The sequence below is a fragment of the Ornithorhynchus anatinus genome, chromosome 20 (genome assembly GCF_004115215.2).
Source record: "Ornithorhynchus anatinus isolate Pmale09 chromosome 20, mOrnAna1.pri.v4, whole genome shotgun sequence".
Lineage (NCBI taxonomy): Eukaryota > Metazoa > Chordata > Mammalia > Monotremata > Ornithorhynchidae > Ornithorhynchus > Ornithorhynchus anatinus.
In genome coordinates, this window is record NC_041747.1 from 3,865,570 (window position 1) to 3,884,321 (window position 18,752).

At 49.8% G+C, this 18,752-nt stretch overlaps 2 protein-coding genes across 2 annotated transcripts in view; one reads left to right on the plus strand and one right to left on the minus strand.

Moving 5' to 3' along the window:
* The window catches only part of BRCA2 (BRCA2 DNA repair associated), a 38,205-nt gene extending 30,297 nt beyond the window's left edge, over positions 1–7,908 (plus strand). The window contains exons 21-27 of the mRNA XM_007668699.3: positions 810–931; positions 1,921–2,122; positions 2,714–2,877; positions 2,965–3,103; positions 4,922–5,166; positions 6,207–6,338; positions 6,779–7,908. Of these exons, the coding sequence (XP_007666889.2) occupies positions 810–931; positions 1,921–2,122; positions 2,714–2,877; positions 2,965–3,103; positions 4,922–5,166; positions 6,207–6,338; positions 6,779–7,333 (1,559 nt within the window). The 3' untranslated portion in view covers positions 7,334–7,908. The remainder of the gene's footprint in view (positions 1–809; positions 932–1,920; positions 2,123–2,713; positions 2,878–2,964; positions 3,104–4,921; positions 5,167–6,206; positions 6,339–6,778) is intronic.
* Positions 7,909–9,126: 1,218 nt separating this feature from the next.
* On the minus strand, positions 9,127–18,752 carry N4BP2L1 (NEDD4 binding protein 2 like 1). The gene is given in 6 exon segments (XM_029048045.1): positions 9,127–9,474; positions 12,199–12,275; positions 14,561–14,649; positions 15,535–15,662; positions 18,612–18,674; positions 18,676–18,752. Coding segments are annotated over 6 exon segments (684 nt in total). The 3' UTR covers positions 9,127–9,224.

Genomic DNA, 18,752 nt, shown 5'->3' on the forward strand with positions numbered 1-18,752 from the left:
CCTTTTTCGCTGCAATTCCAGTGAATTCGGAGATCAGAAAGGCTATTCAGGAGGAAGAATGCTAAACTGTCTCCTTTTATCTTCTCTTTTATTCCCATAGTGCAATACATAAAATGTCACCCAGCCTTCTTCCTCTGTTATATTTTTGCCTTTTTTTCCTAGTCAGTCTCTGAATTACAAGTTTATGGAGTAGGGGCTAATGGTTCCCTGTCCACCACAAATCTAATAACAGTTTGTCAAACGCCTCTTTCCTCTTTCTTAGGCCAAGGCAGGTGGGCCTTTTTGATTATTAGATAGTTGTTTTCTCCGGCTCTTTGTAGAGGAAACTATAAAGAGGAAAAATGATCTTTCAAAACATTTTTCCTCCAATTTTGTAACCCTAAACTTTTTCTTGCTCTTTGGGGAGTAATAGCAGTGGTGATATCTGTTTAGCACTCTCTGCCAAACACTGAACTAAGCACCGGGGCTAGGTACAAGATAATCAGATCGGACACAATCCCTGTCCCACATGGGGCTACTACAGTCTAGGTAGGTGGGAGAACAGGTATTGAATCCTCATTTTCAGATGAGGAGACTGAGGCACAGAAGAGTAAGTAGCTTACCTAACGTCACACAGCAGGCAAGGGGCAGGGCCGGGTTGAGAACCCAGGTCCTCTGACTCTCAGGCCTGTGCTCTTTCCACTAGACCACACTGCTGCCTGCCCAAGAAGCTCAGTCAACCCTTTGCATTTTACTGACTTTCGTGCAGGTGTTTTGCTTTCGATGTCTCCACTTGTACTTTCCAACACATATATCCCTGACCCCCTTAGATGCTGCTCGGAGGCAAGATGTAAAGTCACGTGTCCTAACGAGAAAGCAAGTCCGGGCTTTGCAAGATGGGGCAGAGCTTTACGAGGCCGTCAAGAGCGTGCCTGATCCGGCCTACATCGAAGTAAGTGGCTCTATCCGATGAAATGTTTTCCCTGGAGATCCCGTGGGGCCTTAGGAAGAGGCTGCCTGAAGTCTCCTTTGCGGAATGTAACTCTGAATGGTGTGTGGCTGTGGCCATAAAGATCCAACTCGGGGACACGCTCACCCTGGCTTGCTTTTTGCCCCTGCTCGATGCAACTGCCTCGGGATCCGTTTAGTCCCTTGAAGTGGTCATTTACTCTAGAACCGTAATGGCCTGAGAGAGTCGATGTGACTTCTGGAGTTAGGCTCCAAGGAGAATGCCCGCCACCGTCTTCTAAATCATAACTCATCAGGGGCCCAGAAATGGCGAACGCTTTTTTACATTGGCCCTGCCTTACCCCCCACCACCCCCCACCCCCCTTCAGGAGGGGAAAGAAGAAGGAAATGGCCTTCAGTTCACACTCCATTCCAAAGTTCAGGAAAGTCTCTCTGGGGTAGCTCTACCCCACACCTCGAATCCTCTGTCACCCCAGGCCCCCTTGGGTTCAGGCCGTGGGGGTCTCAGGATTCTGTCATCTCAGTCAGATCCTGATCCTGGATGTTTTTCCTGCATTCCTAGCGTGAGATATCAGGTCTGCCGCTCTCTCCCTCTGTTCCTTCCTCCTTCCCTCCCCCCACTCCAATATTTTGAGGGGAAGAGAGGTAGGAGGAGGCGTGAGGTCGATTCGCCCCGATCCCTCCGCGAGGATCTAGCATACCGTGGCAACCTAAAAGAATTAAGGCAGTTACCCCACATTAAGGAGAAATTGTGTGATAGAATGCAGACAGTATGCAACACCATGCACAAAAGTAAAAGATGCATTTTCATAGCAATCTAGCCAAACTGAGTAATAAAAACATGCATTTTGGCTGGGCCAGTTATACTTGAGTGAATTTTTACATGTCTCTCTCAGGTTAGTTGTAAAAGCCACGGGTTTATCGGTAACAATATTGGGAAGTGTATTGAAAAGACTTCCTTTGTGATCCCAGGCTTATTTCAGCAAAGAGCAGCTAAAAGCCTTGAGCAGCCACAGGCAGATGTTGAGTGATCAGAAGCAAGCGCAGATCGAAATGGAGTTCAGGAAAGCTCTAGAACTGGCTGAAGAGGGTGAAGAGGGTTGGGCAAGAAGAGATGTGACTGCCATATGGAAGCTACGTGTTGTAGACTACAGGAAACCAGGAAAAGATGCAGGTCAGTACTGGAAACAAGATGCCGTCGCTACCTTTCGTCCGCTTCTTAGGTTTCTTCACCTTCTCCCCTTTAGCCTGGGTCCAACCTGATGATCTTGTTTCGATCCCAGTGGCTGGCATAGTGCCTGGCAAATGATCAGAGCTTCACAAATACCTCAATTACTGCTTTTCCATTCGGCGGGTAGAACATAAAGGGTTATCTGTATACATCGGGTAACAAATAGAGAAGCAGCGTAGCTCAGTAGAAGAGCCCGGGCTTTGGAGTCAGAGGTCATGGGTTCGAATTCCGGCTCTGCCACTTGTCAGTTATGTGACTGTGGGCAAGTCACTTAACTTCTCTGTGCCTCAGTTACCTCATCTGTAAAATGGGGATTAACTGTGAGTCTTACGTGGGACAACTTGATTACCCTGTATCTACCCCAGCGCTTAGAACAGTGCTCTGCACACAGTATGCGCTTAACAAATACCAACATTATTATTATTAAATAACTGACGCAACGCAGAAGAGGAGTACCTCGGTGCTAAAGGTATAAACCTTTCTGAATTCTTGCTGACTTTTCTGAAAATATCTTTGTCATCCTTTTCCACTTAGCTATGCTGAATATCTGGCGCCCGTTGTCAGATATGTATTCCCTCTTAAAGGAAGGAAGTCGTTATCGAATCTACCACACCGCACCGTCACAGTCGAAAAGTCGATCTGGCCGAGCGAGCGTACAGTTAACAGCCACGAAGAAAACGCAGTATCAGCTACTACCGGTACAAACCTAGCATTCTCATTTTGGCCAGTCGGTCTGATTTATTGTAATATGCAGAAGGTGAATGACTTAAATTCCCTTTCCCCAGGCTTCACACGAAATCCTGTTCCGCATTTACAGGCCACGGGAGGTGCTGCAGTTCGGTAAATTATTGGATCCAGCTTTGTGGCCGCCATGGACTGAGATGGACCTGGTGGGGTTCGTCATTTCCGTCACCAAAAGAGCAGGTATTCCAAATGTGACTTTTCTTGTCACTTTAGTTTTTAAGACTCAAATTTTTAAAAACATTTCCCGCTGTTGTTAATGTGCAGAGATGGATGTGATAGCTACAATCCCCTTCCGCGGTGGGTGAAACGACATCAGGATTTTACAGTAGGCCTGATTCCCACCCGTGTACTCCTTCCCAATGCTCGTTACCAGGCTCTGCATATGATATATAAGATAAATTCTGTTACTACTGAACAAGGGCTATTTGAATTGCCTTGAAGGCAATGGTCAGAAGCTTTTATTTGATGCAGAGGGAGAGGGGCAGCCTCGGGAGGCTTTTGAGGAGGGGAGTGGTGTGTGCTAAGCCTGCTCTTATAGTCTCACTGTGATGGAACATGTTGAGATCACAGCATTTGCTGTTTTTGGTGGAGAGGAACAGGGTATATCCGGGGACTCTTTTGGAGAAAGAATTGACAGGATTTAGCAGTCTAGGGGCTAGATATGAGAGCTATTTCTAATCCGGTTCATCCTCTTCAACAGTTATTACTGCCAGGATGGGTGTTTTTTACTTAAACGTGAAGGCAGAATAAGTGCACGTTCTTCAGACGAAATGCATGTCTGATACCCCAGAACGTGGTGTTGGGAAAAGCGGCCACGGATTAGGGAGGTGGTGTCGGTTCTTCAGAAACACCACTCGTACATTAGAGAAGAACAGGACTAATTCAGTTGATTTAATATATATCTAAATCTTTTCTAATACTTTGAAAAATCACAGCCTTTCAGAGATCTTAATTACCGGCCAAAGAAAGGTAACTTCTTGTTGGGTGATTTTAAAAATCTTGGTTCCTTATGTGACAGCAGCACATCTATAAAATTTCCACATAGTGGCAGCCATTATTGGCTTGATAACATGCATTTTGGACTTTGGATAACCAATTAATAGTAATTATTGGGTGCTCTCTGTGGGCAGAGCACTGTACTAAACTCTTGGGAGAGTACAATCTAATAGAGATAATCCCTGATTCAGCTAGCACAAGGTAGGGATATCTTCTTCACCTCTTCCTCTCCCCCTTCCAAAAAAAAGGTTAAAAGCCTTGAATGTCACTGTTACAGTAGGAGTTCACAAAATGCTTGAACCTGAGCATCTGAGATATTTTAAATTTTTATTAAAATTCTCACCAGGTTAATTCATGTCAAATCCTGAGCCCCTGCTCGTTTGCCGGCTTCCCCGGAGTGACAAGTGCCTTACTAAGAAAACTTTCCCCAAGTGCTTCCTAGTATGCAGCCGAAGCCCTGTCCTTAACGTGTGGCCGCAGCTTCAAGCCAGAGGGCAGTTAGGCCGGGCACAAAAGAATTCTGGATGCCCACCCGGTTTACCGCAGTGTCGTGATCCAACTACCCAGGCTAGAAGAGAAATGGGATCAGGCGACTGCCACGGAAGGATTCCAAAAAATTCATAGTTAAATTTGTGAACTGGCTCCAGAGTCTAGTGCAGGGTGGGCGAGGCTCACCCCAAGGGGGGCCCAGACAAGAGCCCAGGCCCGTGACGTGTAGTCAATGCGTGGATGCCTGGACACCTGCCAGGCAGATTCGGTTCATCTGGAGCCATTTGTGTCTCGGTGGTTTGGTCTACAGTGTCATTTCTACAGTCATCTCTTAACTGGCTCACAGTGCAACGACTTTCTAATATTAATATGGAATTAAAGAGGGAAATAGAGCCTTACATTTCTACGCTACTAGGGAACACTTTTTAGCAAGTGCTCTTTTTTTTTTTTTTTTTTTACAAAATTAGCCATTTCGAGAAAACAACTGAAAAGTGACTTATTTTTCTACCTTAGGGCTTGCACCTCTGGTATATCTGTCAGATGAATGCCATAATCTACTAGCAATAAAGTTCTGGACCGACCTTAATGAAGACACTGTTAAGCCTCATGCCTTGATTGCGGCGAGCAACCTCCAGTGGAAGTCGGAAACCACCTCGGGAATTTGTACCTTGTGTGCTGGAGAGCTCTCGGCCATTTCTGCCAATCCAAAGGAAATCCATTTTCAAGAGACTTTCAACAAGTTGAAAAGCACCATTCAGGTAACATTTCTGCAAACAGATTTTAACTATTTTTTAGACACTGCACCCTTAGGAAAGCGGTGTGGCCTAGTGGATAGAGTACGGGAGTCAGACGGACCTGGGTTCTAAACCCAGCTCCGCCATTTGTCTGCTGTGTGTCCGTGGGCAAGTCATTTAACTTCTCTGTGCCTCAGTTGCCTCATCTGTAAAGTGGGGTTTGACTGGGAACCCTAGGTGGGACAGGGATCATGTCTGCCACGTAGTAAACATTTAACAAATGCCACCATTATTATTATTATTATTTTATAGGCATTGGGATTCTGTCTCTGTCTTCCCGTCTCTACTTCTGTACCTTCCCCGCTCCCCCCTTGTCATTGTGTCTGTCTCCATCTCTGTATTCTTGTCTTTCTTAGTCTCATCTCAGTGTTTCTCTCTCCATTTCTCTTTGTCTGTCTCTGCCTCTTTTCATCTATTTTGCTACCTCCATTTTCTACTTGTTTCTGTATTTATGTGTCACTCCTCCTGTCTTTGGCCATCTCTGTATCTGCCAACCTGTCTGTCTCTCTGCCTGCCTTAATCTCTGTCTTTCCTTCTATTTTGGTCCCAGTCTCTCTCCTTTCATCCCTTGTGGTGGCCAGGGACTGTTATATTGCTGTGTTGTACACTTACAAATGCTTAGTGTGGTGTCCTGTACACAGTAAGTGTTCTATAAATACATTTGATTGATTGTACTCTGTATTTCCCTATCTCCCCCTCCCTATCTTTCTGTTTCTGTTTGACTAATCCATTTTGGACCTCTTGTCCCTGACTTTATGCGAATTTCTCAACCTAGAAGGTATTTTCTGCCTCCTACTTGGATGTAGTCAAGTCTATAAATTTATGACAAGTGCTTTCTAAAGAAGTTTTGTTTCGTATACTGTTAGGCGGTGTCCCCAGGTCTGGTATTGGGGGATTGGGTGAGCAACAATCCCTCTTTGGTCTGCCACACCCTTCATGGCTTTATAAGATTTCTACTGTATAAATGAATTACTACTTTGGTTTTCATATTTTCTCCTTACTAGGATGTCATCCAGTTTTGCAGCCATGCTGAAAACAAACTGAGGAATGTGCTTCTCCTGAGTGACCCCAGCTGGTCTCACCGGGCTGCAGACGGTAGTTTAGAGCCACCCACTCCTCACGGGAGATTTGATTTGGTAAGTTTACCTCAGCTTCAAGTTACAGTAACTTACAGTTTTATACAGGTGGGACTGAACTCTGAGAGAAGAGCCTTGTGCCAAAACATTTTATTTTCTGTTGTTGTGTCTGTTGAAATTACTAGTCGAGGAAATGTCTAAAAGTCAGACTGCTGGGATGATCTGAAGATAAATGTTCTACTTCTGAGAGTGTCATCTTCATTCTGCTTCTCACTCCTCCTCTCTCCCCTTTCTTTTCTCAGCTCTACCTCCGTTCCTTCCTGTTTATCTCAAATCTCTCTTGCCCAAGATAACTCCTCCTCCCCTTATCTCTAACGCTTTGGTGCTTGTTTTTATCACCCACCCTCCCGGCCCTTTGTTCTGTTTCAAGTGAACCGAGGCCCCATTTCTCGGTGTAAAAGAGAAAGCTGCCATTGTTATGGGATCCTTTGTTTTTTAAGATGCCGCCTAAGAGCGAAGCTGGCCCAAGCCCGGCGGCGGCGGCTTCGGCCCTGGGATCAGGAACCCTCACGCCCCAGCCTGGCTGGAGGGGAGCGGCTGGACCGGCGGCCCCCAAAACCTGCAAGAAGAGGAAAGCCCTGGAGTACCTCAGCCGCATCCCGTCCCCGCCTCCGGTCAGCCCTCTGTGCGCCTCGGTTTCTCCGGCCTTGAAGAAAGCATTTCAGCCCCCCCGCTGCTGCGGCATCAGGCCTAGCACCCCCGTGCAGCGGCCGAGTTCCCCCCGGGAAGGGTCGGCCCAAAGCCCCCCGCCGCTGGAAGGCGATCTGGTGACCGATGAAGAGCTGGCCTCCATCAACACCCAAGTCCTCCTGGCTGGCCTGGCAGAGGACAATACGGTGACGGCGGGACCCCCCGGACTAAAAGCGGATGCTCCTGACTCGCCCCTGGAAAAAGGCCGCCTCTCTCCGAACTGTAGCGCGGGGGCCGACCTTGCGGGGAACCACGCGGATGAAGCCAGAGGGATGGCTACAAGCCAACAGAAGCTGCGGCGGTGAAGATGTATCAGTCACGGTTTATTTTTTAACTTATTTTGTAAAAAAAAAAAAAATGTACAGTATAATTATGAATGCATAAAGCGTTTATATTCTCTGTGGGTCAGAAAAAAGTATCGAAAATGCCACTGTCCGTATCGGAAGGGTGCTGGTTTTCTGGCTTGAAAAGGTCCCTGGGCACATCCCTTAGAAACGTTCATTTTGAGCTGACGATGCCTTATTTACCAACTAATGTGTAAAACCTCTTAAAAATTAAGGATCTGGATTTGCTCACTGTTGCTTTTACCTCGTGGTGCTGTGTGGTTCTGCTCAGGCCCCTAGCCACCCTGCTCAACTTAGCCTCCACTGGCTCCTCCCACCTGCTGCTGCTAAATCCTCCTAGGACTATTTTCTACCCCGTTTCAACTACAAAGGTGGGAGCAGGTGCGTACCACAGCCCTGTTTAATGAGTAAATCTATAAACTCCTTACTTCAGCCTAAGAAGAGAAGACCGTCCCCACCGGGGGGCTGCTCTCTCTGACAGAGTTTATTTTGTATCTAATTTGAAAATGTTATTAAACTCATTCTTTAGTACTGACGCTCTGGTCTGTTAATGCGATCGGGTAAAAAGGATTACAAAGGTACTACTCCGTAAAGTTAAAAATGCTTCTCGCACAAAGGTGCTGAGCTGCAGCGCCCGCTGTTGGGGAGAAGATTGGAAGTCAGTGGGCTTTGAGATTCTACTGGAAATACAGGTAGACACAGACTGCACTCTCTAGGATCTGTAGAGAAACTTCAGCCCCCCTCCCTCCCTCCCCAACTCCAGTAAAAGGGAGGCAATAAAACCTGCAGTCTAGTAAAGATAAACAGTTTTCTTTACTTGACCTCCACCCCTGACTACCTTTACTCTAGGGTGTGGTCAAATTATCAAGAATAAAGACTGGTAATAGAGCGCAACCTTCCAACCAAGGCCCTGAGCCCCTTCATTCAAACCAATTATGCTGGATGTGCAAAATATTTCATTTATTTAACTTCCCTTTAATAGAAAAGGCAAAGTTTTTTTAAAAAGCACCCTTCTGGGCTATTAAAAACTTACAAGTCTTACTTACAAAATTGAATTACTGGAATATTAAAATTGTATTTATGACAGGTGTGTTTGCACATTCCCAGAGCCACTTCGAAATTGCTTCAATTGGACCCCATAAAACAGTAGGCCAGTTTGTACAGAATAGACTTGTTAGGGAGGAAATGGACTAGATGTCCTAATTGGTCTTATTACCTGAAAAACTTTCAGGGCAGTAATAATTCCATCCTGTACCAAACAAGTAACAGCCACTAAATGGAGCCCAAGGACCTCTGCATTCTGTGATGTCAAGGGGCCAGGGCCTCCCCTACCTCCACACCTTAAAGCACTTGGCTTTTTGAGCCTCCACTCCTACCTGAGCACCCGCAGAATTACATGGGGATTTCTCGCTCCAGCACAGGTCCCTGATCCAGCAGCTGTTGCCAACGGGGGCTTCGCCCGGCTCCAGCCGGTGCGAGAGGTCGGTTTGTGGAAAGGCGTCAGGGTCGAGGGCCATCCTAGCAGCCCGCCCTTCCCCAAAGCCGCCGCTCTGGGGAAGCCATCGGGCCCTCGGGACTGTGGAGAGCAAAAGAACTGGTTTTCACTCCCCGAAAACCCATTTTTCCCCAAGCCCACACAACAAAGACCCTTCCCCTTTAAAGTTCTGCCTTCTGGGGGCATCCGGGCACACGTCGACTCCGGGGCCGCGGGGCGGGGACAGGGACGGCTTGCGGCGGAAGATGCTCCGGCTCAGTAATCACCCTGGAGTCGGAGCGCTGAAAAGGAATGGAGAGAAGCACGGGAGTTCCATAGGACGATGGAGGAAAGCGTTAATTAGCTGGATAAACCGAGTCACGAGGAGCTCTGGTATTGACGGTGGAAGCCCCCCCGTCGAGGGAGCGGCGCTCTCTGGCCGGAGAATCCCCGGGGGCAGGAGCTCCAGGGCCCTGCCGGGCCGGGGTAAGTCGGATCGCACCACTCCCAGTGGCTGCCCGTCCCACTCGGCTTCTCCGCGTGAAGCACGCCACGGAAGGTGACGCCATGCTCGTACCACTCTTTCATCCGCCTGATTTTTTCTTTTGAGACCCCGTGAATGTTTCTCCTGTGTAGGAAGAGATGGAAACATAGTTAGTCCCAAGGCTCTAAATGATCCTGGCTTTCTTACACCAGAAATGTTCTGCCACTTCCCAGCCCTCCCTTACCTCCCCCAAATTCTCTCTCAGGGCTCCACTCTGGAAAAAGCCGCATCGCTGCTCGTATCCTCGGGGTTAGGAGGTAGCTTTCACGGGGCTTCGGGCTCAAGCACGGCTCTGGGGAGAGCAGCGGCTCCTCAGCCGCCTCCCCACGGGGCAGGAGGGACTGTGCCTTGAAGCCACGTAGTTCTTTCCCAAGTGCTCGGTACGGTGCCCAGCCCGCAACAGGCCCTCCGTCACTGCGCTGGTGTCACTGATCCACTGAATCGGGGCCCAAGCGCAGCCATTCCCATTTCGGGCCTCTCCAAAAACCCTGGGATGGTGAGCAAGGATACTCCAAAGGGCACGGCCTGGGATTCAGAGGACCTGGGTTCTGCCACTTTCCCAGCTCTGCCACTTTCCTGCTGTACAACCATGGCAAGTCACTTCAGTTCTCTGTTTCCTCACCCTTAAAAAATGGAGATTTAAATACCTATCCTCCCCGCAACTACTTAGACTGTGAGCCCCAGGTGGGCAGGGACTGTATCCGAGATAATTAACCGGTACCTACCCAAGCACTTAATGGCATCTGACACAGACACATCGCTTAGAGCCGTGTCTGACAAATGGTAAGTGCCAAATACCATAAAAAAGGACCTGTTCTCCCTATTTACACTGAGCAGGGACTGGGTCCGACCTTCTGCTTTGTACTGGGCTTGACAAACAGTAAGCACTTCAATACCACAATTATTATAATTTGTCTTAGAGTGGCCAGCTCGCCTGTCCCGCCAGCTGTCCTGCTCCTTCCTCTGTCCCCAGTGATGCTGCTGCTAGGTAAGTAGATGAGTGAGGGATTCGCTTCTTACTGTGTCTGCCATTAACAGATGCCATGATTATTTTTCCCTCTTAGGAAACCACTGGAAAGTCCATTTGGAGTTGCCCTTGTGCACCTCCTGTGTGGGAAGAAAAGGGCTCCGCACGCTTATGGCTGATCTCAGGAGATCCAAAGATCAAGTTCGGTCCCCGTGGTCAGCAGCCGCTCCAGCCACGAGAATGCCGCCAGCGGGAGGGAACATCTACCTCGGAAAGACGCGTGGGCTCTTGTTATGCCCCCTGCTACCTGCATCTGGCTTAACGTAAGTGGAGGCCAGTACTTAAGGTCTTTAAGGAGCCAAGTGCCTGTACTGTTAAGTGCACAGGGTGGGATTTACAATTATTTTAAAGCGAGGGAGACAGCCGTGACATAGAACGGCGGCTTTCCGACTCTCAGGCATTAGCTGGAGAGGCACGAAAAGTGCCCGTTCCTTACCGGCTGTGCCAAGTAGAACACAGCAGCAACCAGAACCAGTTCCGTCAGTCTCAAGAGGAGCCAGGCCACGGACGTGGTGGATCCCTCCTGGAAGGCGACGACGGCGCTCTTGGTTTTAGCACTGTTCTAGGTCAGATTCCTGAGTCTGTCAGGTGCTCCATCTCTCTGTTCTCAGGGCTGATGGAAAACTTGCAGGCTTTTAAATATATTTCAGGTGGACAGCTTTTTTCTTTAAATTTACAAATGCTGCTCAATACCCAAAGACAAAATCCAAGTCCCGCCTTTTAGCGGGAAACTATATGCATCAATGTATTCTTTTAAGAAATTGGAATTAGTTTGAAATTACCTTGTAAACGCCTTGCAGGCAGGGGATGTGCACTGTGTCCCTGATGTCCTTTCCTAAGTGCTTAATACAGTGCTTTACGCACAGTGGGCTCTCACCAAATATCTCTGATTGATAAGAGAAGTGTGAAGGTCCATTTCACTATCTTTCCTGCCTTTATTCCTCGAGAGTTACTGACTGCCCAGCTTGTCGAGAAATCACCCAGTTAGTCTCACCCCGGAGCTGATTCTACACCAGAAAATTACAGCATCCAGCTACTTTCAATCAAAAATATACTTTGGACTCATTACAGGCCAAAAAACAAAACAAAAATCTTGCCATAGACTTCCAAAACGTTGAGGCTAAAATATATTTTGGTGGCCTGGATGATTGGCTGATAGAGATGTAGATGATCGAGTTTATACAGTTTTAGACAAAGTTCTATCGGGTCAAAGTTCTGCATTCTGCATTGGGGCTGGAATGCTGGTGGGGAATCAGGGAATGTTTATCTCATGGGACATACGTCCATATCTGTCATTTATTTATATTAATGTCTGTCTAGACTGAAAGGTCATTGGGGGAAGGGAACATGTCTGTTATGTTGTTATACTGTAGTCTCCCAAGCGCTTAGTACAGTGATCTGCACAGAGAAGCGCTCAATAAATACAGCTGAGTGACCACAGGGCCACTGGGACGCAGAGCGCTAGTGGCGGAAGAAAGTGCAGGTTGTGGGCAAACTTGGGAGGTCAGATTTGGTGAGAACAATGGCAAGAGTTTTCTTTATGCTCTTTATGCTTTACGTTCTGGGAGAAATGAGCCTATCTGCTTTTCCCAAGGACTATGATCTCAATTTGACGTCTGGATGTGAGTTGGAATTTGAGAAGCGAATTCTCCCGGATCCAATTTCCCGACACCAACCTGGGGCCTAATGGAGAGTTTCCCCGGCACGGATTACCAAGTCCCTGAGAACAGTGGGGGGGGGGGGGGGGCGCGTAGAGAGAAACTAGTAAGATAAAGATGTACCTTGCTAACTCCTGAACATTGAATTTCCAGCGAGTGTCAGGTTCTCGGAATATAACTTCATAGTTATTCTCAAGTGCCTGATTTTCAAAAAGCACATAAAACATGGAAGAGGTGGGAATTTCATAATGTTTAGGCTGCCAGTTAACATTTCCTGCAGATTCTGTGTTAAAATCCCTCTCGGTAATCACCTCCCCCTTGCCACCCCCCCACCCACATCGAGGTTTGGTCTGCTGCTATTGACAAGGATACGTGGCTGCCTCGCCGTTGGGGCCAGAGAGTGAACTATGGGTTGGCTGAACTAGCGTCCCTCCTCCTCCTCCTCTTCTCCAGAAGGGGTTGGTGGAGTCCCTCTTGCTGGAGGATTTTCAAGACAAGAGAGACGCTCATCTGTCCACTGTGGTGATGGCACTGGATAAGGTCTCTCAGGGTCCTTTGGTCCCTTCCAAAATCCCCCTGCCTTTTCCTGGTCGTAGTTCCCACGGCTTGGCCGAGGGGGTGACCAGTGGAACTGAGACACGGTACAAAACGCCCACTGAGGCAGGACACAGTGAAACAGAACTGTGAGAATCCCACTGAATCCTTTAGATAATCAGAATGAGTCTCCTCAACTTCTGAACCCTGGTAGCGGAGCCCAGCACGAGAGGTGGAAAGGACCACTGATACTTTCTGTTCCTGTATGACTTTTCCAGCCCGAACTTGCCCTAAGAGTGGACGACCCCTCCCACCCTGCGGGCCCAGTGGGCCAATGCCATCCCCTGACCTGTAGCTCTCCTTGCATTCTGGTACCCGTTTCTCAAAACCTCAGCTCGATTCTCACCCAGATACAGCAAGTGGCGCTTCTGCTCACACCACCCACTCCACTCACGCCTCCCCACGTTCTTACCGCAGCCCCCACCACCACCCTGAAGGCAGCAAATGAGTTTAGAAATGAGAATTCTGGAATCTTTTTTCCCCAGAAAGAGGGTCTTGCCTCAGGAAAAAAAATGCACACATAAACACACTCTCTTATGTCACTCTGCCTTGCTCCCAAAATGCACATGACAATCACCTGGATGCGCCACCCCAAAATTCACGGGCCTGCCCCGCTCCGCCCCGCCTTCTCTTCTGGCCCTAACCTTCTCTCCAGTGGATCTGACTAGCCCTCCGCTGCCATCCCCCAAGAAGCAGTGTGGTCTAGAGGAAAGATTACAGGCCTGGGAGTCGGACAAGCTGGGTTCTAATCCCAGCGCTACCCTTTGCCTGAGACAGCCTGGGCAAGACACTTAGGTTCTCTTTGCCTCAGTCATTTCATCTGTAAAATGGGGATTAAATCCTACTCCCTCCTATTTAGGCTGTAAGCCCCATAAAGGACAGAGATTTGTGTCCAACCTGATTAGCTTGCATTTACCCCAGCACTTAGTAGTGTCTGGCACACACAGTAAGTATTTAACAAGTATCATTAAAAAAAAAAAAGAGAGAGTTGGACCAAGACCACCCAAAAGCTCATTTCTAACTTTTATGCTTTGTTGGCTTGGAAATCTTATATTCCCATGGGTGGAAAACTATACAACAAATCAGGATGACCCTGAACCCAGTATGGGAGAGAGAAGCACAGGTTGTTTCAGTAGATACAGCATGAGCTAGGGAGAAGGACCTGGGTTCTAATCCCAGTTCTGCCTCTTGTCTGCCCTGTGACCTCAGGCAAGTCGCTTCATCTCTCTACTCAGGTTCCTCATCTCTAAAACATGGATTAAGACCCTGAGCCCCATGTGGGACGCGGACTGTGTCCATCCCGATTAGCTTGTACCTACCCCGGTGCCTGGCACATAGTAAGCGCTTAGTAATACCGTTAAAAATAAGTCAGACACGACCATGAGGCTGACCCGAACTCCCACTAACCGAGCAGCAGAGACTCCTAGAAACGACTTCTAGTAGAGACCAACAAGTGTCTCCTACAAGATGCCTACAAGCGCTTAAATACTATTAAAATGTTCTGGGTGGCTGAGAAAGAAACCGTCTGCTAGTGGAACGTGCCAAACCACAAGTAAACAGAGTCGCCCAGCTTGCCTTGTGGTTTGGCTGCCGGGTTCCCCGGGCTCTCCGACCCCTCCAGACCCACGGCCGGGGTCCGGCACACTGTCGGACAAGGGAAAAGCCAAGAAAGATAAGGTTGACAAACATGCTGTGTGAGGTTGGAGCTCATTCCACTCTGACCCAACTAACGACTAAATGAAGCACACGACTCCTCAGGCCCAGCTTCCTGGAAGAAGGGTTGGGATGAGCTGGGGCGGGGGGCGTCCTGGGAGATCAGGAAAAGGGGAAAAAGCGATAGGATCGACTGTCCCGCCATGACTGTAAACTCAGAAATGATGCTTCTTCCTACCATGACTGCGTACGGCCTCATCTCCCAGGACTGCAGGTTGGTGTTATCAATGATTATGGGGGAATCGCCATTCCTCATTGCTGTCCTGGCTGCAACACAACAGGTTACACCATGGTGAGAAACTCATACCCAACCAAGGCAGGACAGCAAGCTGAGTGTGTCGAGTTTTAATCAACCTTGATCGAGCCCTGTTATCAGTCACTTCTTTCTACCTCGAGTTCAGCAGTAAAACCAGTCCTGCCTGCTGTTAAGATCACAAAGACACAAGCACGGCCTAGCCTGGTTCAGACCAATGGTCCTCCCAGCCTGGGATCCTGCTTCCGCTTGTGGCAACCCGACAACTAGCTTCCAGAGACCTGTCGAACCATCATCCCTAACTTGTCCCTTCAGCAACCCGTTACAGACCTCTCCCCCGTGAATTCATCTAATCAATAGTACTTCCTGAGCGCTTACCGTGTGCAGAGCACTGTACTAAACGCTTAAGCATAGCACCAACCCCTACTTCGAACCTTTGACAGCTTCTGTGGTAACCAGTTCTAAGCGCTTTCCACCAGCTGTGTGAAAACACCTTTCCACTTGCTGCTTTGGAAGCCACCGCTTTTGGTCTGCTGTGGCACTTGAGGTACAACAATCGGTGTTCATCTTGTCCACAACTCCATGAGTTTGTAAACTTCATCACGCAGTGGTATTTATTGAGCGCTTACTGTTTGCAGAGCACTGTTCCCTCCCAGTCTCTCAAGCCCTTTGAGCCATGACATTTAAGACTCTCCAGAGTCCTACTCTGTCCAGTCTACCCTCACAGAGAAGCCGCTCACCCCCACCTGCCGGGACCATTTTGGGCAACCTTCAGTGAGAACTTCAGATGACATTTCTGCACAGGAAGCTCACCCATTTTCTACGGCTAACGTTCCCCAGAAATCCCGGGAGGCTGCCCGTTAAAACCACCCGAGGCGCCGTTGGGAAGGTTGAGTCACCTCTTCTCTGGTTCCATTTGTGCGCTTCTCCCAGGAAATCAGGATTGAACTCGTAGGTGCCATCTTCCCTGACGAAAAAGTCATCAGTGCTGAAGATCAGAGCCTGGGGAAATTCACCCTTCAGCTGCCTGGAAAACGGGGAGATGTATGTCAACATAAAACATCTGCTGTGACGGGTCCAGCCGACAAGCCCCACTGTGAGATGCCTTTCTGTGGCCTCTCCACCCACGTCCACCCCCCAGTCCTTCGCCCTGGAGCTACAATGCCTTGGAGAAATCAAGGACTGTTCACCTTGTCAAGTGAGTGTCTGGACCGAGCAGCTCACGGTGAGGTAGGGCCAGTCAATACACAGCAAGTGAACTGGGGGTGGCAAATACTGGCCAAAAGGCACAACCTAAGGCACCACAGGCCTAAGATGCAATCGTGGGGCCCCAGCCTGGCTGATCTTTGCCGACCTCCCTGCCTCCTGCTTCTGTCCTCTCTAGTCCGCACTTCACTCTTCTGCCTGGATCATTTTTCTAAAAAAAAATCCTTCTCCCCACTCCTCAGAGACTTCTAAATGATTGTCCATCCATCTCTGCAACAAACAGAAACTCCTTCACACTGACTTTACGGCACTCAGTTGAACTTGTCTCCTCCCATCTTACCTCATTGGTCTCCTACTCCAACCCAGCCTATACATTTCACTCCTCTAGTGCCACCTTATTCACCGTACCTGGATCCAATCTGTCTCACCACCAACTCCTTGCCCACATCCTCCCTCTCTGGCCTAGAATTCCCTCCCCCATTATATCTCACAGTCCACCCCTCTACCCATCTTCACAAACCCCTACTAAAACCACATCTCCTCCCGGAGGCCTTCCCTAACCTCCCATTCCCCCACCTATTCACTTGGTTCTGCACCCCTTGACCACTTTGATACGTACCACCCCCCAGCCCCACGGTTCTCTCCTCTGAATCACAGTTTGGATTTGCTACAATGTGGAGGAGCAGCTCCTGCCCTTAAAAGAATCTTCATCCCAGGATAAAGACGGTAAGTATCCGACAAACACCCAACTCATCGAATCTGCTGGCCAGTTTTCCTCTGTATAGGAGGCAGGATAGCCTAGTGAAAAGGGCATGGGCCTGGGAATTAGGAGACCTGGGTTCTAGTTCCAGCTTTACCATGGGTCTTCAATATGACCTTGTTCAAGCCCCTTAACTTCCCTGAACCTCTCAGTCTCCTCAACGGGAAAATAGGGATAAAATACAAAGACTATGAGCCCTCTGTCCCATATGGTAACCTTCTACCTACCCCAGCACTTGGCATACACTCTGGGCTTAATACTATTATTCTTATAATTATTATTATTTTACTACAGGGAAAGAAAATATATCCTGATAGGGGGTTGCTTATCTCCATACACCCAACCTGTATTTTCAAAATTCCCAAATGTCAAGTACCATGCATCGCACCCAATGGCTACTCGGTACGTGTCAGCTGGCAGACACTTGGTTTTAGGGCTGGGGGCTCCCCATGGCAGCAGGGGGATCTCCAACAGCTGCAGGGGGATCCCCAACAGCTGCGGAGGTATCTCCACAGGGGAATTCCCCAGGTCCTTTTTACTTGGTCTCTCAGTCCCATATGGGACAGGGACTATATCCAACCTGATTAATTTGTATCCACCCCACTGCTTAGAACAGTGCTTTGCCCAAAGTGCATAATTCTGCATAATTCTTATTATTACTATATTATTGTTGCTGTTGCTCCCTGAGGGTGAAGGAAGAGGGCAAAGCAAGTGTGTCTGTGGCCCTGGCAGGCCCTGGGGCATAATAATAATAGTATTTAAGCGCTTACTATGTGCCAAGCACAGTACTATGCAATAGGACTCGGCATCCAGGGCAGAATCTGCATTTGTAGAAGGGGGAGGGAACGAAACCACCTCTAGAGAGAAGGTCTGGGGGGATAGAAATAATCATAATAACGATGGTATTTGTTAAGCGCTTACTATATGCCAAGCAGTGTTCTAAGTGCTGGGGTAGACACAAAGTAATCAGGCTGTCCTAGGTTGGGCTCACGGTTTAATCCCCATTTTCCAGATGAGGTCACCGCGGCCCAGAGAAGTGAAGTGGCACGTCCAAGGTCACACAGCAGAGAAGCGGTGGAGGTGGGGAAATGGGACCCACGACTGAAGATTCCCAAGGCCGGGCTCTTGCCAATAAGCTGTGCTGCTTCTCAAGAAGTGGGTTAAAAGGGGAAGGAGTGGGGGGAGAGAGAAGAGGGTTAGAGGGGTGAGGGAGCTAGAGGGGTGAGGGGGATGGAGGGGGTGAGAGGTGAGGGGGGCTGGAGGAGATTAAGGGGTGAAAGAGCTGGAGGGGGTGAGAGGTGAGGGGGGCTGGAGGAGGTCAGGGGGTGAAGGAGCTGAGGGAGCTGGAGGGGGTGAGAGGTCAGGGGGCTGGGGGGCTGAGAGGTCAGGGGGCTGGGGGGCTGAGAGGTCAGGGGGCTGGGGGGCTGAGAGGTCAGGGGGCTGGGGGGCTGAGAGGTCAGGGGGCTGGGGGGCTGAGAGGTCAGGGGACTGGGGAGGTGAGAGGTCAGGGGACTGGGGAGGTGAGAGGTCAGGGGACTGGGGGGGTGAGAGGTCAGGGGACTGGGGGGGTGAGAGGTCAGGGGACTGGGGGGTGAGAGGTCAGGGGACTGGGGGGTGAGAGGTCAGGGGACTGGGGAGGTGAGAGGTCAGGGGACTGGGGGGGTGAGAGGTCAGGAGGCTGGGGGGGTGAGAGGTCAGGGGACTGGGGGGCTGAGAGGTCAGGGGGCTGGGGGGCTGAGAGGTCAGGGGGCTGGGGGGCTGAGAGGTCAGGGGGCTGGGGGGGTGAGAGGTCAGGGGGCTGGGGGGCTGAGAGGTCAGGGGGCTGGGGGGCTGAGAGGTCAGGGGGCTGGGGGGGTGAGAGGTCGGGGACTGGGGGGGTGAGAGGTCAGGGGACTGGGGGGGTGAGAGGTCAGGGGGCTGGGGGGGTGAGAGGTCAGGGGGCTGGGGGGGTGAGAGGTCAGGGGGCTGGGGGGAACGGGGAGAGGTGAGGGTGCGGGGGCCCGGTGAGACCTGGCCAGGGTGGTTTTCCCGGAGCCCGGGAGTCCGCGCAGCAGGTAGAGTCGGTGGGTGAAGGGCGGGCGGCGGCGGCGGGGGCGGGGGGGGGCTCCGGAGGCTGAGCCCCCCAAAGGAGCGCAGGACAGCCTGCTCCAT